The sequence below is a fragment of the Melospiza melodia genome, chromosome 2 (genome assembly GCF_035770615.1).
Source record: "Melospiza melodia melodia isolate bMelMel2 chromosome 2, bMelMel2.pri, whole genome shotgun sequence".
Taxonomy (NCBI): Eukaryota; Metazoa; Chordata; class Aves; order Passeriformes; family Passerellidae; genus Melospiza; species Melospiza melodia.
In genome coordinates this window covers 121,179,966-121,204,782 of record NC_086195.1, presented here as the reverse complement: position 1 = coordinate 121,204,782, position 24,817 = coordinate 121,179,966, and the positions used below count along the sequence as shown (strand labels likewise).

The 24,817-nt window shown below is 39.5% G+C and overlaps 1 protein-coding gene across 2 annotated transcripts in view; it reads left to right on the top strand.

The window, feature by feature from the left end:
- The window catches only part of AFF3 (ALF transcription elongation factor 3), a 326,046-nt gene that overhangs the window by 282,198 nt on the left and 19,031 nt on the right, over nucleotides 1-24,817 (top strand). For both annotated transcript variants that reach the window (XM_063149789.1, XM_063149788.1), the window contains exons 12-17: nucleotides 577-701; nucleotides 4,163-4,364; nucleotides 6,890-7,017; nucleotides 19,787-19,850; nucleotides 22,466-22,602; nucleotides 24,683-24,754. In XM_063149789.1, coding sequence (XP_063005859.1) covers nucleotides 577-701; nucleotides 4,163-4,364; nucleotides 6,890-7,017; nucleotides 19,787-19,850; nucleotides 22,466-22,602; nucleotides 24,683-24,754 — 728 coding nt within the window. The remainder of the gene's footprint in view (nucleotides 1-576; nucleotides 702-4,162; nucleotides 4,365-6,889; nucleotides 7,018-19,786; nucleotides 19,851-22,465; nucleotides 22,603-24,682; nucleotides 24,755-24,817) is intronic.

Here is a 24,817-nt window from a genome sequence, read left to right as displayed (position 1 = left end):
ACATCCACCCTTCTGCCCTGCTTTCCCACTCCCTTTCTGGGGCCAAGAGGAAAGCCCCCTCCACTCCATGGCCGAAGCTTTCTGGTCTGACCAGGCTTTCTGGCTTGTTTGTACTGATCTGCCCCCAAAAGTCATTCTGAACTGGAATCACCATCTGCTCAATTTCTGAACAGTTTTGCTGTGCAACCAATCATCCGTTGCCCTCTAAGATACTGTATGTGTGCAGATGGATCTGTATATTTTTTGAGGACCATTTATCCAAAGCAGTCTTCCATATTGTTTTATTTTTCTTCATTTTTTTGTCCTTCTTTTATTAGTATCTGAATTCCCTGGTTCAAGTGGGAAAGTAGTGGAAACCAAGTTTTATATTGTACCCCTTTCTTTACATGCTGCCTCTTAAATTTTGTTTTTTAAGACATGGATCAATTGTCTCTGATCCATGTTAGCTGTATACTCAAAGAAAGTATCATCATTTGTAACAAAATGACAGAAAACACCATCCCTGACTTGTTGAAATATTTTTGGATCTGTAGTAAATCCAAACCATAAAAAATTATTACTTTTTTCTTCACTCAGTGTGAGAATGAGGAAGAGTGCAGAGACATCAAGAAGACCCACTTAGAGCGAGAGAGTTCTTCACGATTAGCTGCCTCTGCCCAAAGCATCACAACAGCAAATCACTGCAATATGAATGAAAATAGGTAAGATTTTTCCTTCTTAGTTACCACTGAATCATGCAACTAGTTGCAGTTTATTGTCAGGTGGTTTTTTTTTCCCTTTCCTTCCTTTATTTTTAATGATTGCATTTTATGTTGAAAAATTAACCACTGCAGTCTCTGTTCTTCGGGTTTAATGATGAAATTAGTAGCTCCTGACACATTCATGTACTTGCATTTTCGTCCTGTTGCACAAAGAAGTTGTGAGCTCAAGTGTGAGGCTCATGGAACAAGTAATTATAGTTAGAGCAGTGTGATTGTCCAAGACATATTCCCTAACACTGTGCTGTAGGCAGCAATTCACATATACAACCATCTTATAGCCCTTTCTTAGACTTTCTTTGCTTTCTTTACTTACAAGTTGCAAGCTTTAAGTCTGGCTGTATAAAAAGAATTATATATCAGCTCTGTGGAAAAGATTGAAAAAATATTCATAACAATGCCTGTAATACTCAGCTCCAGAATATATTTGAGAATCAGTATTTTTGAGATTACAAGCATTCCATTCTGTGTAATTAGTAAGTATTCCAGGAGAAGGAATTTAAGACTTTTTAAAAAGTGAGATTTTCAAAGGATATAGGGCATGAAACAAAAAATGAATATTTAGCATTTACTGGCATGGTTTATGCACACAGAGCCCTATCAATGTCAGAGCAATCACACTTGAGTTTCTCTGGGGGCTTCCAGCAGTCAAACTTAGACATGCACAGTTTCAGAGTTCAGCTGCATGCTGCTTGGTACATGCTGGTTATCAGTATTTTTTTTTTCTGGTAGTATCAGGGTACTTCTTAGGTTGAAACTGCTACAAAATAAGAAAGAAAATATTTGTATTTATTGTAGTAGGCTTTTCTATTGTACACATCTTTGATGAGATTGAGTAATTCTTGTCATTAATACTGGAAAAAAAATCCCAAAGAAAACTGATATATATAGTGTTTATTCAAAAATATGCATTCAATTTCTTTGTCTTGACATGTCACATACATTTCATGAAGTGAAAACAATGCCCAGAACAGTTCCATTCTTGTGGGTGGTTGCATGCAGACATGCTGTTCCTGTTACCCCAGTGTCATATGTTTTATGTTGCATTAATTTTCAGAGACTAGCATGGCTGTCATAGCTTGCTGTGTCACAGGGTTAATTCTGTGCCTCCTGGAAGCAGGACAACAATTTGTGTTTTTCTTGACATTATATTTAGTACTTCCAGTAGCAACTGTGTATTAAGAGGAACAAAGAGTTTCTGAAATGTACAGTTGCCTCTCAGTTCCTGCAGTTGCCTCCTGGTGTGCTCTGCTTCCAAGACCTTTCTGTGGTTTGTGCCACAGTGTAGGACATGATTTCAAATGCTGATATTCCCACAGCTGAGGAAGGGCTACTGAGGCTGTAACTAAACCAGCAGTGAAGATATCAGGACCTCCTGGTCCTCTTGCAACCAGAATCTGCTCATGCTGGCACATCTCTCCAGTTACACCATGCCTCTGGGGTTCTCCTGTAAAAACTTGTTTGAAACCAAAACTCTTTCTCCTTTTCCTTTCCCTTTCCCTTTCCCTTTTCTTTTCTCTTTTTCTCCTCCTATCTCTTTTACTTACCCTTTTTCTAGTTTATCTTTCTTTTTCTCTGTTTTTTCCTTCTTTTATTTTGGGGTTTTTTTTAACAGAGTAGTATTATTCATCTGCCAGTAAAGCCACCCAGACAGTTTTGGCAGCACAGCTGAGGCTGGTAGCAGTGAGAGGAGCAAGACCACCTTCAGCCATAAGCATTTTCTGCTGTGGAATTACAGGCTGAGAGGCAGACTAAGATCCTGTTTGACAAGAAAGGCTGCAGGCTCAGAGATTCCCCAATCTCTTGCACCTGTATCAGATCCACAGTCTGCCCATTCCCAGCAGATCACAGCTCTGACAGTCCTCTGCTGTAAGTTGTTCTGCATGGCCTCTCAGTATAAGATTTGCTGCTCACACTAAGTTTAGGTGGGCTCTAGTCAGTGACCAAAGGCCATGTGTGCAGCACAAGTAGAAATTTCAGCTACTCCTCAAAGTTCAGGGCTAAGCTTTAGAGGGTTGAGTGTACTTCCAAAGAGCCATGGCTTGCCTTGGATGCTTTGGGCCCACACTTTGACAGTGATGTATAAACATGGGTAGCCAAGGCATGAGTTTATGTTTGAAAAGAGGAAAAGAAATTACAGGATCAGCCTGCACATTCAACATAATGCCAAAGATGTTCTTTTTCTTAGGAGGAGGAGAGGGGCACAGTTGTCTATCTTTCACACTCGGAGTCTTGCTTTCATAAACACCAATTGGTCATTAAAGCAAAACAGTTGACATGGTGTTTTAAAGGTACTATGCCATTTGAAACAGTAAAGGCTCTGAATTACAATTCATGGCTTCTTTTACAGCTACTTTGTAAAGACTTGCCAGATAAATGGACAAATGTATGATAAGAGCACATTTAATTAGCTCTGTTCCCTGAAATTATGTGCAGAAATGAAGTATGGTTTTTACTGTATTCTTTTTTGTGATTCCATTAAGTGTATATTGTCTGATACAGTAACTATAAAGAACTGAGAATTGTCCATAAAAAGTAATAGGCTGAATAAAGGGGAATGTGACAAGGAAAGGTATAGTGTTAAAATTGTCTTCCTGACCTTAATCACAGTTTTAGTCTTAATGCCAACTATCTTCTTAAAATAACTTGCATTTTTTTTGTGTGTTGTTTTAAGATTTTCAGCTAAATATTTTCTTCAAATTAATACATGTGAAGTTTATTTCTGGGCATATTTATAAGGTTTCTGACTTCCCATCCAAAACTTCTCCCAAATAAATGAAAGCTGAAAATACTGTCAGTGTTACAGCTTTCTGCTTTAGGTGATAGATCAGTTCCCATTTCTCTGTGTCTACTGTTTGCATATGTTTCCTTTTGTCTGCATTATCAGCCTATCTTTCTTTATCTTCAAAATCTGTATTAGATTAGTATAAACACTGCTACCAAAGGCTAGGCACTGAGCACAAAGACAAGCCAGTCATCTTTAAACACATTTCCTGTTTTAGTTCACATATGGTTTTATTGCCATGGCTTATAAATTGTCACCTGTAATGGTGAAATAGGGCTCCATAACCTGAACTTACACTTCAGAGCCTAATCTTCATCTCCAGCTATCCCTTAAGAAATGGTGAGCAAGTAGCCATTTATCTCTGTATTTTTTTTCAAGTACTCTGATACAGACTTTATATTAACTCCAGAATGACAATTTGCCTTGAAGGGAAAGAGAAGAAACATGATACAAATTTGTAAATGAACTCTTGGTCCCAATACTGTGAGCTCGTTTCCAGATACCAATAGACTTTATCCTGCCAGCAGGTTTTAAATTCAAAGTTTTGGTAATATATAAAACATTTACCTTTCTCAAAGCCAGCTTTGTGACACTCCATTACTGTAATTTCCATTTCCAGCTTGGCAATACCAATAAATAAAAATGAGAAAATGCTTCGGTCACCCGTCTCTCCCCTCTCTGATGCATCAAAACACAAATATTCCAACGATGATTTAACTTCCTCCAGCAGACCTAATGGCAGCAGTCTATTACCTTCAATCTCCTCCAGCAAAAAACACAAGGGTGAAATCCAGTCACAGCCACATCCTGAGGACTTCAATGTAAGTGTATGCTGTTGTTCACAATATAAAGCTTAGCAGTGTATTTTCCACTTTGTATTGCAGTTTGTGATAGTTTTGCAGTATGATATGCAAAAAAAATAGAAAAGTTGTAATAATGAATGTTATTTTCTAAGTTCAGCTTTTCTGGTTTGGAGTTTAGCAAGGCATAGAAGAAAGAAAAGAGGGCAGGCTGTAACACAAGCAAATAGCAAAGGCTACATAAGCAAAAGGTAAAAGCTAATGGCCCAAAACGAATGGTTTTAGGCCTCCAGAGCATTGCTTAGGCATGATGCAAGCCCTCTACATTCATGGTGCATAAGGGCCCTTCTGTATAAGGGCTCACTCAGCCACTGCCTAACTAATGGGTGTGCCTGCAGACAAATTCTTCTGTCTTAGAACAAACTTCTTCAGATTCTGCTTATACCAGTGACAGCACCAGCCTCACAGCTCAGTTCCATCAGAGTTGTATTCATAACCTTATCAGAGAGTCTTGCTCACACCAAGTGTGCCCAGAGCACTCTTCCAGATAAGGCTGTACTACAGCCCTGCATTGTGGCCTCTGCCTTCAGAGCACAGAGAGAGAGGAGTAGATGCTGCCTCCATTTTTGCATGAGTTCTGTGTTTAGAATGCTAGAGTGAGCAGCATTAGCTCTTTTTATTGAGGAATTTCCATCTCTCTCTCATCTGATCTTTTAAAATTATATCCTACCCTCCAGCCTACAGACACTGAGAGTAGGTGATCAAGGGCAGACTACTGTCAGCTCCTCCCCATGACACTGTTGTGCTTTGTGTGAAATACCTAGAAGAAGCCATTTGGATACCATCATCTTGGTGCCCACTGCTGTAGCATCTAGAGAAGCTGTTGAGGCACTCTGCTGCCCATGCTTCTCTCCTTGCTACAAAAGCCATTAATGTTTTTTATTCTGTATCTATCTGCTGTGTTCATTATTTGATGTAAAAGAGGCTTCAAAACCCTAAGTATTAGTGCCTAAGCAACTAGGAAAACAAGCTACCTGAATTGTAGCAGTGGCATCTTCCAGCAATTTTTGCTGTGGGGATAAGTGGTCCCCTTTTATCTGTTAAGCATATATGTTTATACTTTTTTTTTGAGAGCAGAGGAGGAAGTAGTAAATATAATCTTAATTTTGGACACATTTTCAAAAACAGGTTACCATAAATTGTGTTTTCCAAGAATATCTCACAGATGCTCTTAGTAAATTGAAAAAAACCAATTACATAAAATACTCCAGTAAAAAGTCCTTTAACATATTATAGTTATTCATTTATTTTTAATTAATTAAATGTAAAGTTTTAAACATACAAAACATAAAGTTTTAACTTGCAAAACATAAATTTAGACGTTTATAACCCATTCAGAATTATAATTATGATTCTTCACTGGGTATCTTGAAAATAATTTAAATTCCTTCACAGGCAAATGTGCTGGAAATCAAAAGTAAAAGGTGATTGCTTTATGATCCACACCCTTAGCAAATGCATTTCACTAAGATTTTCTGCATAGCCCAGCAATGCACCATTTGGTCAACATTTAACAACCTTTGCAATAAAATTCTTATGTATCTGGTTATTCATCTGAAAACTTTAGCCTGATGAGCTGATCTGGATGTGCCATATAGAAGATGAGAGCTCATGAACTATAAATGTTAAACTTAGCTTTGTTTTATCCCATCTTTCCATCCTTCATCCAGCTGGCAGGCCCAAGTGGTCCTTAAATACCTGTGAGAAGCTGCAAGCAAAGCTTGCCCACAGTGGGCATTTATCCATTTGAGCTTTTTTCCCCATGTCCCTGGTGCCTTTCTGCCTCTCACCTGACATTGGAACAGCATTTTTTGGCAGTGGTTATCAACCCAAAACCACCTGGTGCCCTCTGTTTTGCTCCATACCAGTGCACAGTAGCCCCCACAGCCGGTCGTGGTGGGATGAAGGTGCTCAGGAGGCCACATGAACAACAGGGCTGCAGCTGGGGGACTGCATGAGACCCTGCCAAAGACATGTGCTTCCACTGCAGCACAGAGAAGTGACCTTTCAAGCTGATCAGGGAGCTCTGGAGCACAAAGAAACTTGGACTACAAATTCATCCAGCACGGGCACATCACCAGTGTACTGTGAAACAAGTCAAACATTGGCCGTGCTCTCCTAAGCAAGGCACAATGCTTGGTTGAAGCTGAAGGCCAGAGGTATAACTTAATCTTCTAAATGACGGCAGATCTATTCTTTAATAATTTCACCTACTGTATTTCAGAGTATTTTGATAGTTACTAATATTTTAGCTCAGTTTCTGCTGTGTGTCATATTGAAACTCAAACCCTTTACAAAGTGCTCTGAGCAGTATCTGAATTTGTGGCCATCAATGTCAGGACACTTACGCATACTCCCTGCTGAAATAGCAGGAAAGTTAACTTCCAATTTACAACACAATGCAAAGACTCTCTGGTTTTTGTTACTTGGGTTTTTTTAAGTTATTAGCCAATTCCTAAATGTGTTATCTACTGTTTGTTGTCTAGAAAGCAATTCACATCAATTCAGAAAATGTTCTTCTCTGCAATAAGCCACAGTTCCAAACAGAGCCTTGGTCACCTCTGTCCACCACACCCAGGGACTGCAGAAGAACAAAGCTTATTTTTGATGATATGTGAGTATATATGACTTTAAAATAAAGAAAACAATAGCATTTAAAGAGAGAAAAATACAATTTGTCCAACAGGAACTGAGACATTGCATGCAGTATTACAGTAATACTGTACATTGAGAAATGAATGAGAAATACTATATTAATTATAATTAATTTTTCATCATAAATTAACTTTCTAAGCACAGAATAGTAGAATGCATAGAATCATGGAATCATAGTATGATTTCAGTTTAAAGGTACCTTAGAGATCACTGAGTGCCAATTCACTCCTTGGGAAGGGCTGCCCTCAACTAGACCAGGTTGCTCAAAGCCCTGCTCAGCCTGTCCTGGAACACTTACAGGTATGGGTAACTCCACAACTTCTCTGGGCAATCTGTTGCCATACTTCACCTCACAGTAAAAAATTTCTTCCTAGCAGCTAAACCTACCGTCTTTCAGTTTTGAGTCACTCCACTTGTCCTGTCAAAAGCCCTTGTCTAAAGTCCCTGAGCATCAGGGAGCAGTGAGGAGTGGCTGTTCCCTAAAGGACAGGGAGCCAAGAGCCAGGATGCAGATTGCAGCTGGCAGGGATCCAGTCCCACAACACCCAAGACAAGTGAGAGACCAAGCCTGAGGTTGGAGTCATCCCTGAGCCTTGGCAGCTGCTGCTGTCGTGGCTACTTCTGCTCAGCTAAAGGTATCACAAAGGCAGGGGGAACAGGAAGCAGCAAGGGTTAGCATGGGTATCTGGAGGGATACCTGGCCCTCCCCACTTCCACTTCATTCTTCACATATCCCTTGCTCTTGCTGTCCTCCTCTTAAAATAATCTAAGCTTCTAACTGTCCTTATTTTTGGTAAATTAAAAAAGCTGGTTTGTCCCCAAGGTCATTTAGGACATAGTATTATTTAGTGAATATAGTGGTGAAGCTGAAGGTTGAAATCCTAGTATCTAGAATACCCAGATCCTTTTTGACTGGTATGGCCTGTACATACTGATATTTGGTTTTGGGTAGTGTAGAAGAGGTTCTGTTCAAGGTATGCCTCAAACTGCCTGAAGCTCTGAGCTGTGTGACATTGACATATTTTTCATATGTCCAGACTTTCACCCTGACATCTCAAACTCCTTTATACCAAAGGAAACCCTGGGATAACAAACAACCTGGTTTCCTTAGGAACTGCTTTCTACCAAAATTGTGATTTTTAATTATTTATTATTATTATTATTATTATTATTACTGTTGTTGTTATGCTTGTTCACACTATATGGTCTCAATGCTAACTAGCAAGACAGCAGCCTCTCATAAAAAGAAACCTTGTTTCCTGCTATAAGGTATAAATTCCTGTGGACTTCAAAAGGATATGGTCAAGAAAAGAGGACTAGTGAGATTAATTTTTGTGTATATTCATGGCAGTCGTAAGCAGATGTAAGCTGAATAAATGTAATCAGTTTTTCCACCTCTTTTGGAGAAAACTCCCCTGTGTATACATCCTTATTCACCCTCTTTCTCTACCTCCCTCCATGTTTGTAACTCTTGGTATACTTTTTCAACAATCTCCATTGAGGAAACATAAAACTGTTTATAAGTACTACCTAACTCTTCGTATCTCTTATAATCTCTGTCATCTATAATTTACTTGCAACTGCTCAATTTTTTCTGCAGTTTAAACAAGTACATACAAGGCAGAAAAGTGTCAGAGTGTCTGATAAAAGTCAAAATTGGAGGATGTACTCATCTCTGGATTAGAAAAAACATAGAAACAGTTACAACAAAGCTATTCTGTCTTCATCTGATTTTCCCTCAAGCTGCCAACAAACAAACAGAAAAAAAGCAGAGGGGAATGGTTTGTTTTGTTTTTCCCCTAGGATATAGTCATAGGAGATCTGCTTTGGTCACCATCTCTATCATTTGAGGCTTTTATCACCAGCTTTCTCCATTAGTGTTACAAGTGATTCTTCTGGCAAGCATCTCCAATAAAACTGTTTCATCTTTTCAGAGAGAGACACAATTAAACTGTTCATGTGTACTGCCTTCCATGTAGAATATCCCCAAGCAACTTGTAGACCACTAAAACAAAGTCTAAAAAGGCAAAAAAGATAAAACACAGAGGCAAATATGTCCTAATTTGGCCTTAAAAGCCAGAAACAGTTAAATGCCAGTTGTGCTAGCTAGAGGAGGGAGCTTGTCAAGTACTACAGCTGTCATCCACAACTTGTAGCTGGGATACACCACCAAAATACCAGCTACACTGGATCTTCTTTCTGAAATTCCTGTGCAGGGGAGTCACTGAAATGTAGCAGATTAGACTGGCTGCAAATGTCAAATGTCAACAAATTTGACTCACATGTTAGAAGGATCAAATTAAATATGGCAGCCAGCGCCTTTCAAATGTGTATATCACCACACCAGAGGATTTGAAGGAATGCAATACAGTAGGTCTAAATTATGTAGTAATCCTAATGGCAGCATTTGTCCTAAATGATGCCTATGAAGTATTTCATCTCATAATCCATGAAGTTCTGAATTACTGTAATCCAGCCATGGCTTTAAGGTCTTAATTTTAATCAGACTCTAAAGTTTTAAAGAGACTAAATCCCTTGTATTTGATTTAAAACAACAACTAATTTTTTTGACTAGTCAGTGTCTCTTTACTGTATTCTCAATTTATTTTCTCCAGATCATTGACAACAGCTGTCACTAGCAATAAATTGGAGCACAAGTAGGTCAGTAAAAAGTATATCTTGCTTGGCAGAGTGCTGTATACACATACACTGCAGTATAACAGTAAATATAGCTAACAGTCTTCAAAAGACAGGCAGAAGTCTCCTTCCCCTGGTTTGCCATTGTTTGCTGGTGAATCTGAATATACTTAGAGGTACCCAGCATGCCACGTGTCAATGACATCAATGCCGTATCCAGTAGTAATTTTTAGTAAGATTTCCTGGATTTTTGGTGACTTCTGACTCCATGAAGAGAACATTTTCAAGGCTACATAATAATGCTTCAAGGCATATTGAGTCCTTCTGTGATTTCACTGAATAACAGAATTCCCAATAACTGCATTTAGGAACAAAGTCTGTTGTCCTTGAAGTGCTAGGCATAGACATCCTGTGGGTGCCCAAGGGCACCCTCAAAATACTGCTTATGTGGTATAAAGAAATAGCAGAGTGTACCCAGCTTCCCATCTTTCCTTATAACTAAATCAGAACATGCTCCTTGAGATTATTTTTTTACTTGAATTTTGAGTTATAATTTCAAACTTGGAGTGTTCTTTTTCTTCACTTACATTTATTTTTCTTCTTTTCTTGCCTTATAGGATCAAGGTAATACATCTTATACAGCATTTTTTATAAGTTCATATTTTGTTGAATGTCTCTTCCACCTCTATGGGTTTAGGTGCTACAGACAGCCATCAGCTATACCTTGTCCAAGGGACATACTCTGTAGTGAGATAGAATTCTCGTGTTTATTTGCCAAACAGTAAACCACATACCCAGAAAATATTCACCTGTAAAGGTGTTACATATAGAGCTTATGAAAATAACTTCCTGGCACATCTCTTTGTTTTGACTTGAACTCCAAGTGTCTCATTTTCAGTCTTCTCTTCCTTGTTATTCCTCCTTAAAGTGGAAAGAAAGAGCTCTTACGTTGTGACTCATACATCTGGAAGTGATCTTACTTGAATTGTTCAAAATGCCTTAAGGATTCCTGAAGTATTTAGAGATACTTTTGTAGTGTTGAACACATCCTGAGGAGCACAGTTCAGGAATAAAGAGTGGCTCCTCTTTCTTCTCATCAGCAATCTAGAAAATAACTAGTCAGACCAGCACCTATGACACTACGTTCCTCACAAATTCATATGCCTACTGTGGACTGCTCTTGTGGAGTTTCTTGGCTTTAGGGGATTTCAAGACTTGGTCTGACCCTCCCAGTCTTCCTCTTCTTCCCTTCTTACTCATGGCACTGAATTTCTCACATGTGTGCTGACAATGAGAAAATAACATTAGACATGCCAGACACTGCCTCCCATGATTAGATAATTTAGCTGCCTGCTCTCTGCAAGACCACAGGTCACCTTTAAAGGGACACTTTATGAGGGCTTGTTTTGGTGGGAAACTGATGCTTCATCAGCTCTAGCCGGAGATTTTCAGGGTATAGAATTTTTAGTCCCTATCATCAAATGAAAGCCAGAGCTGTGGACCTCTTTTGAACTTAGCGGCATACATGTCCCTCCTCTGCTCCTGTAGGCAAGTGGTTCAGCAGGCTGATGTTCATATGATTAAACTGTCTTCACTCCCCAAAACAAACCACATTCACTGTCTCCTGAGAACAGTCCCTAGCCCATGCTGTTCCCAAGCTGTGCCCAGGCATTGTCTGAGCTCAAAACTATGCCAGGGAGAATATTAGCAATTACACAGCATGGATGATCAAATGATAAAGCTGATATCCTTGCCCTCCTTATTTCACTTGCACAGGCAGAGCCAAGGAATGAATGGTTCTTTTGACAGACTCGAGTCTGAAATAGTCTCTGAATATTTTGCTACTTATGAAAGAGAATTTGTTTGTATCAATTAATTTTAATGTAACTTTTTCTAACTCTACAGATTGACTAGAAAATAAATTCAGTCCACTGTAAATCATAACAGTAAGCAAGGTAAGGGTCTTCTAATCAGGCTCAGCAAACACTCCTCCAGGTTCCAGAAGCAGAACTGAGTTTCACAGATGGAAGAGAACAGTCTCTTCCACTGGTCTCTCCCAGTCTTTCCTCACCTCTGAGCCATAAGCAGATGTCTGCAGTGCATAACGAAGACAGTCCAAACCCTGCAGCTCTTTGTGTAGTCAAAGTCTCACACTGAATATGAGGAAGTCTCATCTAACTTCCCATTGTTTTTGCTGTTCTACCACATCTCTGGTTCTTGTCAGAGCTTGTTTTCCTTAGGTTTTGTTTCTCTACTAATATCTACAAGTCCTTTGCAGTGTAACTGGGGGTTTGTCTGCTTGTGCTGGATCACAGAATGGTGTGGGTTTTCATCATGCTCAATGCCAGGATTCATGGATCGGATGTGGAAAAGGTAGTCTAATGCCTCTGTCTGAGGTTTAATTCCCAAGACAGCTTTGCAGTCCTTGTGGCAGTGGAAAATAACTTTACATACATTTGAAGAATGGGCTTCAAGTCCATTTTTAACAATATAGTTACCCAGAAGTTTCCCTTTTAGACTGAAATTGCCCTAGGGTGCAAAGGCTGTGATTCCTCAAGGATGCATTAGAGCTTTCCTGATCATTCCTTCAACATATAAAGGATATTTTCATCTTTCAGTGATGACAAACTACACTGGCAATAATCATAATCTCTTTAGAGAATCACAGGTAGACCATTCAAACTGATTTTTACCCTGGGAATACCCTGTTCATTTTGAGAACCAGCAACAAGAAGAGGGGCTGTGATAATTTAACACACATGAGGAACATCAATCCCCAAAATCCTTATCAGATGTCTTCCTGGTCTTTAGAGCCTGGTTATGATTTCTTTCAAATCCTGTGAGTACTGAAGTGTCTCAGACAGGCTACACAGGACAGGATCCTTGGATAGGGTCTTTGTTCCAGGATCACCTGCTTCTTTCAGTGTAGACACCCCATTCAGTGACTCAGGCTTCACACATACTCTCACACAACAGTTTCACCCACACCTTGTCTTCTCCCTCATCAGAGCTGGAAACATCAGGTGGACCCTCTCCCAGAAATGTCTTTCTGCCTTTGCTTTACAGATGCTTCTTGTGAATTCAAGGTGTGGCATTTTAAAACAAAATAGATCTGGACTGCTGTGGTACTGCCCTGTCTCTGTAGGACTCATCATAAAGGCTGTCACTCCAACTGCAATTAGCTTCAATCAGAACATCTATTTAACATACACGGAAAGAGACAAAATTGTAGTTTATCTGCAAGCAAACAGTGTTTTCTACCTCTACTTTTAAAACAGGAAAGTTTATTCAAGTCCCTATTGTGAATATTTGTTTCATTCCTCTCTGTTCACTTGTACACTTTGCCCTTGTGTGTTTCAGTCTAGATATTGATTTCACATGGAAATCTTTAAGTCATGAATCTGGGTCACACACAGGAATTTGTAGTAGATTTTGACTCTTTCTCATGTTCTCCTGTATTTCACTACACTGACATAGTTAGTCAGGGGGATTTTGCATTTTTGCCAAAATAGGAGTCCCCACTCACTTTTATCCTTCTGCATTTTATTTCCATTAGATGCCAGGCTTTAATTTTGCCTGCTATTTTTTGCAACAGTAACTCCCTCTCTAGGTATCTGTACTATTCATCTTATCTAAGCTATTGACCTTGTTATACTAAACCCAACAAGATGGTAGTTGTGTAGTTGTGTGATTGGGTAAATTTTTCTCACATTTTGGCCCAACTCCAATCAGATCCTTTGTTCCTATCTTTCTGAAATGCCTATAGTACTATATTTAAATGGCTCAAGATTTATCTCCTGGCCCTCTCCACTTGCATGCTCCTCTGCTGAACTTCCAGGCTTGCTGGGTCTGCCAGAGTGACCATGAGACTTCCATAGAGCTGGGTGCCCACTTTGGCAGTGCCGTGGGCTCTCCCTCAGCCTGTGTGCCACTATGTGTGCCATGCCTCAGACACAGCAGTGCCACATCCCATAAAACAGCATTTATTTCAAGTGGTAGAATGGGCAGGAGGCTATGATCCATCAGGGGAGAGCACTATTTTGTATAGTAGCACCTGCTGAGCTCTGTCATTCACCCAAAGATGAACACCCTTATTTATGACCCAGCATGTCAAACAAGCTCCTGACACATCCTGTTACAACAGCAAATAGGCTGTGTACACCTGCCTTTCATGTTATGTGGTTTTCCTGCTCTTACAGGATTTTCTTCTTCTCCTGCCAGTATGCCCCAGAAAGTTCAGGGCATACTGGCACAGCTTCAAAACTGCTCGTGGGTTCACCCTGGCTAGCTAATTTCTTCTGATTTGCCCCTAGCTCTGATCATATTTTAAAGTTGCTCATTTTGCTGTTCTACTCCTTTCCAACACATTCATTTTTTAGGGTTTAGATTACTAAAGTTGTGAAACTGCTCCTATATTTAGAATGATGATTTAAGCTGCTTTCACTATATGCAATTGTTGTACATGGAGGAAGCACTAGCTTGTTTTTTTACAACACTTCAGCAGTATTATCTCTGAAGGGTATTAAAATATGCACTTGGCTGCATTTATGATGTTTAATTGAACTTTTATTAGGTTTTTTTAATGTATCCTCATAAAGCACCATACAACAGTAAGAAATAATGTACAAGTGGTAGATTATGTAAATGAAGCAGAAAATGCTATAGTTTAGTATTTAGTTCATATAAAATATAAAAATTAGATGAAAAATGTGGTTTTGAATGCAGTATAATTAAAATTGTATATTGGAGTCTAAGCTACACCATGCTCTGTAAATACCAGTGGCTCTCCTGACTTCCAATGAGATTTTGCAGAGGATGCTGATAAATTACTATACAAAGTAAAGCTTTTATTGATTCACTTTGTTTGATTCTCTTCCCATTTTTTTATTGCATGAGTTTACACTTTTGCAATTATCCACTAAACTGGAGTAAATTAAATTCAGAGGAGGCAACAGAAGACAAAGGTGGCGGAGATGCACTGTAATGGCACGGAGCTAAATAGGATGAGAGAAACATACACAGACAGGCATTCACCTGGGTAGTGGTGACACCACTCTTAGGAGCTCAACAGCCTGGAAATTCTGAAAGGCTGCTTCTGGCAGAGGAGTAATTCCAATGCCCGCAGCCATCTCACCTCACGCTGGGATCCCGCGCAACATAACAAGCAATGGATACGCTGTCCTTCCTGCTGGTTTTCAACAAGCTCCCAGGGAAAGCGGTGCCAAGGCGAGTGAGAGAAGTACTGGACAGTAGTGGATTGTTTGATAAATTTCATCCTGGATTCAGCCACAGCCATGCTACTGAGGCTGCCCTTGTCAAAGTCATAAATGGTTTGAATGCCACTGCTGAAAAGGAAGCCTGGCCTTGTTTGTACTATCAGATCTAGCCGTGGGGGGGTTGTTCTGTAAAAGGCTGGATTCTGTTGTAGTGCCTAGGTGACTGCCTAGTGTTGACTGAGAATGCGTTGAAATCGTTCCAGCGGTACTTGATTGCTTTCCCCAATCAACAGAGTAGGGTAAATTCTCCTCGAGAGCAGCCAGTTTCACATAATGACACTTGATCCCAGGGAGAATTCAGCAGCAGCCTGACTTAGCTGGCTCTAATGCTCTACGCTCTTTCTCTTGCCATTCAGAGAGATATATGAGATGCATTACAGCAGTGTATTAGAACTCCTTTTTGGCTTTGTTGAAGAGGACTATATTTCTAAAAGTACCAACAATCAGATATTCACAAACAAAAGACTTTCTTGTGCAGTTTAATAGAGATAAAACATTTGTTTCTACCTGTTAATTTGAAGTCAGACTTCTTTTTAATTTTTTTTTAACGAGAGGTCTGAATTCTGTTTGTAAATCTGGAGTGAAAGTGCTGATGCCAATAGATTCATATAGTTGTAACTAAAGAGGAGAATGTGACCCAATTGTCTGAAAACCAGAAGTCACTGAATAAGTTCCCTTGCAACTTCAGTTTACATTCATGACCAGTAAACATAAAAAGTCTCCAGTGCTGCTTCTGCTACTCACAGGCACTCCAGTTCTACCAGTAGCCTGGTACCAGAATTTTTTTTTATTCTCTTGGTTCTCTCGCTGTGGCAAGGATGTGGTCTGCACGTGGGTTGAAATTTTTTTCTGTTCTCTCATTTCTCTGGCTATAGCAAGGCTGTGATCTGCAGGGGGATTGCAAAGTTGAGACCAAAGACCTAAAAAAGGTTTTAGCCACAGATCTTTCTGAATCTCATCAGTGGGAAAACACACTTACTTTTCCTCAAGATGCCTCTCATCAATAACATATAGTATCTGAAATTAGCATCCAGTGAGATTACCTCTAAAATCTCCAGTCTGAGATTATCACCAACATAACTAAATAGGTCAAGCTGCAGAGGAGATTTGCAGGGACCTTCATGTTTGTAGCAGGCATGGGTTCTTGGTCACTATAACTTCAGAATCTTTAAAATCAGAATATGGCTAACAACTTTCATAGATAAAAAATATGCAGTATGCAAAAGAGCAATCCAGAATAATTAATTTGTGCATCAATTTTCTCATGTGTCTGCATATGTCCATGAGCTCGGGCAGCCTCTTATCTTCAAGGAGCCCATAAAAGAGAGTGTTTTTCTTTTTTTTTACTTCATGACATAATAATTTAAACTAGCATCCTGAATGTAAAAAGACAGATTATGTTCATGAGCAGTGAGAAGCTAAACAAAACTGAACTTGAAACCCCTTTAACTCTCATTAAAAAAAAAAAAAAAACAGTAAATAATTAAATTAAGCACTCCTTTTTGTTACTAAAATGAAACAAAAACATACATTGAATCTATTGGACATTTCAGCTTCCCATTTGCACCTAACATGCACATCAGTTATCTGCGTAGAAAGGTCATTAACATGGAGCAATAAATTGAAGAATAGTATTTCATAGGTGGCATAAAGATATCAGAATTTGACTTGGCATGTTTATTAACAATACTGAACAAGTTCTGTTTAGGAAGCTAATAAAAATGATACCCTATCCATTTTTTCCCAATGCATCTTAATTTCTGCTAGGCATGTCCTGATTTTTAAATCAATCTTATATTTTTCCTATGGAAATACCTAAATGTTCACATGGAGAATATATTTATGCTTTGCTTTAAAATGGCATTTTAATACCTTCTTTTTTTATATTAGATTTTGCAAGTAGCTTGGTACAAACCAATGATTTCAGTTTCTGTGTTATGCTTAACCATCCCATAGCAGGGCCCTCAATGCAAGTCTCCTTGGTTCAGGATCTCCTGCTAATAATACCTTCATTGCTAATCATAACTCAGGAGAATAAATCCTGCTGCAAGTTGAAAGCCATTTTACAATTAATGTATAAATAAGTCGACCATAATTACATTGTGTTATCTCACTTTTTTTTTACAGCCTCTTACCATGTTTCAGACAAGAAAATTAGGCATGTAGTGCTGGGTGACAAACAGGAGGGAATGTTTGAGAGGATGTATTTCAATGACCTGAGTTTGACAGGCTCATATAAAAGTTCATCACTTTCATCATTTCAGAGAGATGAGACTTGGTTTGTTGATTTGTTCTACTTGGCTTTGCTTTTTGCTCTTCATAGTAAACCACCTTCCCTAGGTCATTGCACAAGACAAAGAGAGACAGAACTTAACATTTTTTTAAGAATTCTTTCAGTGTTTCTGAAAGCATAGCTATTTTTCTGCATCAAGCTAAGACTGTTTCAATGTGTAATATTTTAATAGACCAAGACCAGTTTCAGATGGTTCTTCTTATTAAGAATGTCTTCTGGGGCATAGTATTTGCATTGGCAGTAGATTATGACCTACTAGGACACAAACCTGTCTAGTCCCCTTTCCGACCTAACTGGTAGAGTAAGCTGGGGTGAAATTTCACTCTGCAGGAGAATAGTATTTAACAGAAAGTTGGAACAAAGGAACTGCTTTTCATATCTACAAGGTTTTTAGGACAGAAATCATTCTAAATTAGCCAGACTTTGAATTTCATTTCTATCTAGTTATAATTAGCATTTCTTCTCTTCAAAATAAGGTTGAGTAACTTCCTCTGATGCAATAAAATGTCCTTAAAACCGTGTGCACATAAATAGAAGGAAACAGACTGAGTAAATCTACTGTTCAAATAGCCTTACGTTCTTGAGGAGGTTATATAGCTCCCCTCTTCTGTCAAGAGGTTCCCTCATGCTCCCACTTACCTCAGTTATGGATCTGAGCATGTTCTTACTGCTATGAGCACAAATGTTTTACTCATCCATCCCACTTCACTTTTTAGATCTGCATCTTCTCTGACTTACACAAAACATTTTGTTGAATACATGTGCTCAGAAATCCCAATTTCAAGGGAAAAATTTAGGAATATGAATTTTTTGGGCTGGGATAGTCTCAAGGCCATTTCTGCCTCTCACCCCTCACCTCCAAGAGGGAAGTTGGGGTTGCACAAGGAGTTGGGAGGGGACACAGCTGGGACAGCTGACCCCTGCTGACCACACCATGGTGTCATGCTTGGCATATAAAGCTGAGAGAAGAAAAAGAAGTGGTGAATATTTGGAATGGTGGCATTTATCTGCCCAAGTTACTGTTTATCACATTGAAACCCTTCTTTCCATGCAGTGGCTAAACACCTGCCTGCCCTTGGGAAGAAGATGATTTCCTTGTTCTCCTTTGCTTTATCTGTTAGTCTGTCTTTATCTATATGTGCAAGATTTCTTACTTTACTCTTCCATGCTTTTACTCTCCTGATTATCTCCCCCGAGTGAGTGAGTGAGTGAGTGAGTGAGCGAGTGAGTGGAGCTGAGCTGCCTATTGGAGTTAACATACAACAGATTGCTGAGTGGCAATAATAACATATTGTTTACAACACCAAGCTCTTAAAAGCATGAGCAGTAAAAACATCAGAATTCAAACTCCAAATACTTGGGAAAATCTCATTTTGTTGAGATGAGGACAAAGGAATGATACTCTAGTCAATATTAAGAAAACTATTTTGCAAGTCAAAACTTTCCTCCCTGAGAGAGACAAGGATGTAGTAACCACAATATAAGCTGAGAAGAACCAGGGCATATTTTAGCTTAGTAGAGAAAGAAGGTCAGCTCCCATGTACATGAGAGAGGAAGAATCTGCAGGGTCAGGAAATGTGAAGACTTTTATGAGAGGCAATGACTGAAGATGCAAGGCTATGGTCTGAAATGACACAGCAAATGGCTGCTCTCCACAGTGACTTGTAAAGGTGCCATAGGGAGAACTTGTGGGAGGAGATGAAGAAATTAGCTTCAGCCATGAGGAGCTCACTGACGGGGTGACACAGAGACATCAGTTTGTTTCCATTTTGAATGACAGTGGATAAATCTGGTTACAAATGCACTTGTGAATTTGAGGACAGAAACAGAAGCTGAATTTGTGCCTTGCAGTCAGTGGGTCAGATAGGTTAAGGAAGGGATGGAATCTCCCAGATGTGTTTGAGGAGAAATCAGTGGAGAAATTGGCATGAGGAATGCCAGTGGAATTGCAGCAGGTGGCCCAGCACTGAGTCAGAGATGAACTCCAGGAAGCAAAAGTAAACAGTACTCAGCATGCTTACAGATAAGAGGGACAAGAGTGAGATGTAGCTGTGGAGGCAAGCAGGTTCAGTGTGTGTTTTCAGAGTGGAGAGATTAAACACACACTTATTTTGAGAGGAGGGAGAAGCCAAGGCAAATAACAATGTACATAGAGGACTAGAAAAAGAGGCAAGCAAGCACCAGGGAGAGGAGAAGACAGAATGTCTTGTTCTGCTTAACGCCTGTATCCATTTTGCAGATCAGAACTGCACTAATTTGGGAAGCAGTTTATATAATCCATAAAAATGCATTTTATTAGCCTTTCTTTACTTGAATCACTGACTTCTAAAGAATGAGAACAGCCATAAATGCTATTGTCTCCACAGGCAGCAATTTGAAAATAGAAGATGCATGGTTACACGATGAGTGTATTTTCTTCATAAAAAATGTTTGCAAATCAGGTTTCAAATAAGGGAAAAACAACCTTAAAATATTCTGCACTTCAGAAAATAATAAAATGTCTTCTTATTTTCCCCTGGTAGACCACGCAATGCAGATTACTTTATGCAGGAAGCTAAACGGAAGAAGCATAAAGCAGATGCAATGGTGAGAACATTTTCTTTCCAGTTACATTGCTCCAAATAATTTTTGTAATGCAGTTTCTTCATCAGTGCAGTATTCCTGGGGTAATTATAAAATCTATTATAAGGATGGCTAGGCTTGTTAAATTAAGAAATGTTTATATAATCAAATGTTCATAGACCAATAAACTATGACTTAACAAATAATGACTTACTGAGATAAAGGCCTGGATAAATAAAACTTTCCATTTATCCCTTTGCTTTAATTAGTAACTATAGTAATGGAGGCTGCATAAAGGATCCACATACCTATCATCTCAGTTTAACTAGCTGGCTAGGTCCTATAATTGCATCTCACTCCAAATTTGGTCTGGTAGCTGAGGTATTTGCACTTTTTTTTAAAGAGCTTTGGCTTTTCAGTGCCAAAAGAATCCTGGTTTCATGGCAGATGTTTCCCAACATAATCAGAAGCACACAAAGAATTTTTGTAACCCTAGAGGAACACCTAGCACACAAAGTACTGTTGCAACAAATAGATTCTTCACCCTGGCTTTGACCTGTCTAAAAAAGTAACCAGAAAGAAAAAGGGGAATCTGAGGTTATACAGAGCACTAAAGAGATGCTTGTCTTTCCAAACAAATGGGTGCAACAAAATATGCAATGCTGCAGCAGAGCTCTGCTTAGCTGTCCCTCAGTTCTCTCCAAGGCTGTGTTTGTCCAGTGCCACAGATGAGCCAGCACAACATGAGATCTTTGGGATGGCAGTATATGGGGTGGGACCCTGCATTAGGGTGGCTGTGTTGCAGGTGGGGGTAACTGCTTTCCTGTCTTGCTCTGTCAGACAGACCCTTTGCTCTCATACCATCAGGAAAGACGAAAGGTTTTTCTCAGCTGTGCAGAATGTAGAAAAGCCAAGGAAGCAGAGGCAGGTCCTTAATTTAGAACACTAACACCGAGTTTTACACTCTACCTGAGTTTATTAGCACAAATTTTTGTGGTTTATTCAGTTCCATATTACCCTAAAGTGAGTCTTAAAATCAGAAAATATTGTGGAGAAGTACAAATGGTGCATTTTAGTATGTTGCTTTAAACAGAATGGAAAGGATCACTTAATATGCAAAGGAAATTATTAGCCTGGAGAGAAATGTTTTTATGGTAGACTCCCAGAAAGTGGAGTTGCCAGCATTATTCTCTGCTGTGCCACAAGTTTGCTGCATGAAATTCACCTAGGCACGATTTGAATAGCTTTCTGTCAGTATCAGGTGGTTGAAATATCCTCCATGTTCAGCTTCCCTACACAGTGGACCAGCACCTTACTTACACCTTTAAACAGCCCTTTGCAGGTGCTTCCTCTCCCTCCCTGGCTGTGTAGGCATCCTGGGGAAAATGCCATATTGCCAAAGTGCCTCCAGGCACTTTGAATCACCTTGCTGGGCTCGACACCTCCTACTTTGGCACTGCATACCTGACACAGGCACTCACAGTGAGCAGCTTGAAAATTACTCTAAGTCTCTCTGCTCCTCAGTCCCCCATCTGTGAAATTGGGATAATAGCACTTCCACCCGCACCGGAGCATCAGGGGGAGAAATATAATAAAAAGTTTGTGAAGTTCTCTGGTATGATCGCAGTGGGAGTCATATAAGAACCTAAAATAGATTGAAGCTAGTGTGCTATTCCAAAGTTACTATTTAAAACCTTTATCCCTTGGAAAAGAATAAGGTCCATTAACCTTTCACTGCGTGCATCAGATTTCAACCAAATGCATCCAGTCCATTAATGGGCTTTATGTACCGCAGGAGTTCTGACTGAAGGAGAGAGAAGTCAGGACAGAGAGGTATTAGTATGATTCATCTCTCTCTTCCCTTCAAAAATGGAATTCTGAGGGCAGATTAGTGGCATGTAAGTGTACACATATGAACATTAGATGCATGTTTGCATATGCAGTGTTACTGAGGACAGGCACATATATGCACATTAGTGCACAAATACACACACAAAGTACCAAAAATAGGAGAAGAAACAGGGCAAGGAAGGAGGCTGGCAGAAGATGCTGAGGGAGCAGAGCAGTCCCTGAAAGAGGAGGAGGATATAGAAAGCAAATTCCTGACAAGAGGAGAACAATGCTGAAAATGGTAGGGATAAAGAAGACAGGAGAACAGAGATAAGCCTTTGTATAAGAGTTAGTAGTCAAAGTATTTAATTCTCCTGTCTTAGTTATGATATCTGTTACTGTTCTTTGTTGAGTGATTAAAAACTACACTTGCAAAGATGTGTGAAACCCTTTTTAATGAAAGATGAAAGCTGGAACAAAAGGCAGAATGAGTTTGTGGAATTTCCAGCACTGGAAGAGCTTTAACAAACACAGTTGGGAATGTCCTAGGCACAGCTGACCCTTCTTTGGACACAAGAGTGTGGAACAAATAATATCTCGGAGCCTCTCCTAGCTCTATTTTCTGTTTCTTATGATTTTCACTGATGCACAGAGTTTAATGGGTATTAGCTTTCTCACAGGAAAAATAGTGCAGCTGAAGATATATCAACTTGTGTCAAGTTTACAGTATTTGTCAAGAAAGTCCCATCAAATTAACAATATCTTGATGATTATGCTACATCTCTGTGTCCTTATTTTTTTCTCTCTAGGTGGAGAAGTTTGGAAAGGCACTGAATTATGCAGAAGCAGCACTATCGTTTATTGAGTGTGGAAATGCAATGGAACAAGGCCCAATGGAATCCAAATCCCCTTACACCATGTATTCAGAGACAGTTGAACTCATCAGGTAGGAAAGGAAGGCGATGACCCCAGGGGTTACTCTGTGCAAACACGATCATCTGCATTATCACCTATTTTCGTACATGCAGTAAACGGGTAGAAGTGAACTCCTTACAAGGGCCTCGTTATTCGTATGTAATGTATATGTTTTACCTGTGGTTTCTTTGGAAATTAAATCAAGTAACTGTCAAGAATGAAAAAAAAAAAAAAACAAACCAAAAAATAAAAGAAACAAACAAAAACACGAACAAAAAACCTTAGAGGTTTTCCTATTACTTGAGTTGCAAATTACTTCAAGAGTTTCATGATATAAATCCTGAACTACTCAGTGGAGGAAACCAGTAACCCATAATAACAAAACATTTTCATGGAGTGGTAACTTGAAAAATATTGCAACACATTTAAGATTGCTGTTTAAAGATTACCTGAAGAAAGATGTGAACAGTGATAGAAAAATGGACACTAAGTCCATTTGATATGTGTGCTCTAATGTAGTCAGTGAAGTCAGGAGCTCAGCTCACCTCAGAGCCACCCCTACCTTTAGTCACCTTCATGGCTCTCCAAACAGGGCAGTCTAGAATTCAGTGCCATCCACAGTCCCTCTGAAGTATATCTCTTAAGTCCTTTAGTACATTATAGCTGGTACTTAACATTATTGGCAGTGTCATTGCTAGAGAAAACAAAGGTTAGAACCATTGCAGCAGCTGAGGGACTCTGCAAGAGAGCGGCCCCAGACACACTAGTGGAGACATCTGCACTGACAGTGACCATGGTATCATTCCTCAGGACACTCAACCATGCAGTTCCATCCAGTCAGGATTAAGCTCATAGGAAATAATACATTTTCATTTTTAATCATATGAGTCAGAGCTTCTAAAACAAAAGCATTCTTTCGGACTTAGTGTTGATGTGAAGATTTTCTCGCATGTTAATAATTCCACTGGCATTTTGTTCCACTTAAGGCTGTCTTCTCATGCATTTCAGTGGATTGAGGCCAGCTTTCTGACTGGAAAGCTATTGAAAAAAATCAAATACTTTTTTTTCTGTAAGAGAATTGTACATTCCATCTCTGCAATTTTTCCTTCCTTTTTTTTCCCATCTCTGTAATTCCTGTCTTTTTTTTTTTTTTTTTTTTCCCAAAAGGCAGAAAGCTCTTTCTTTGTCTGCCCTGTCTTTTCTCATGGTAGTAAATATATGGTCCTAACTCTGGAAATGAATTTTGCTTGCAGATGCATAGCTTTCAATAATGTGTATAGCTGTGGCCGTGTTGTAATGTGAATTGCTGTTGATCTCGCTGCAACTCAGAAAAATAAGTGGTTTGCTAGGTATGCCTGTAGAAGCAAAATTTTCATACTGAATCTTTGCACAGATATCAGAATTAGAGTTTGAAAGCAAAGGTAAGAAAAAATCACAAGCAGCTAATTATGGGGAACAGGTATTTTTCTGGAAGTGAGCCCAGAAGCGCTGTGTGTTGTTCTAACCTTGTCTGTTGTTCGGGTATTCAGCTGGAAGCTGAGATTTCCAGAAACCAATTTGTGTTTGCATAGCACATACACTCTTGAAACACCAGTGCTACCTCTGTGGATCTTTAATATTTATAGAGTTTGAATGTAATGTCATGTGAGCAAAAATAGCTCTGAGCCACATGTTCCCCCTCTGCCATGCTGTGCTCGGAGGAGCAAATCTGGGTAGACACACTCAGAACTGGCAGGGTGAGGTCAGCACCAGCTTCCAGGCAGGCTGTCTGCCTTCAAAAGCTCCAAAGCCCTTTCTGCATGAACTCTGTGTGACTGGGTCTCTGCAGCAGCAGAGGTTATTTTGCTAGGACACTGTCACCTCGCCAGCTAGGCTCCCCTCTGGACTGATGGATGATCAAGGGGGTTCACGGCTGTTTAAAGAGTGCACGGATGCACTGCTAATGACGAAACAGCTCTGAAACACAACCAGGAAAAACACATGTATGGCTGGTAACTTGAACAAATATGTATAAAGGGGCAGAGCAAACGACATTGGCCAGCATAGCTCTCTGATCAGTAATACAAAGCTGTCTCAGTTAACTCACATTGGCTTTTTTCTTCTTGCTTAAGGTATGCAGTGAGACTAAAAACCCACTCAGGCCCCAACGCCACACCAGAAGACAAACAGCTGGCAGCATTATGGTTAGTAGATCAAGCTTTCCTCAAAAGGCTTCTTTTCTGCAGTGAGCCAGTTCTTGAAAATCA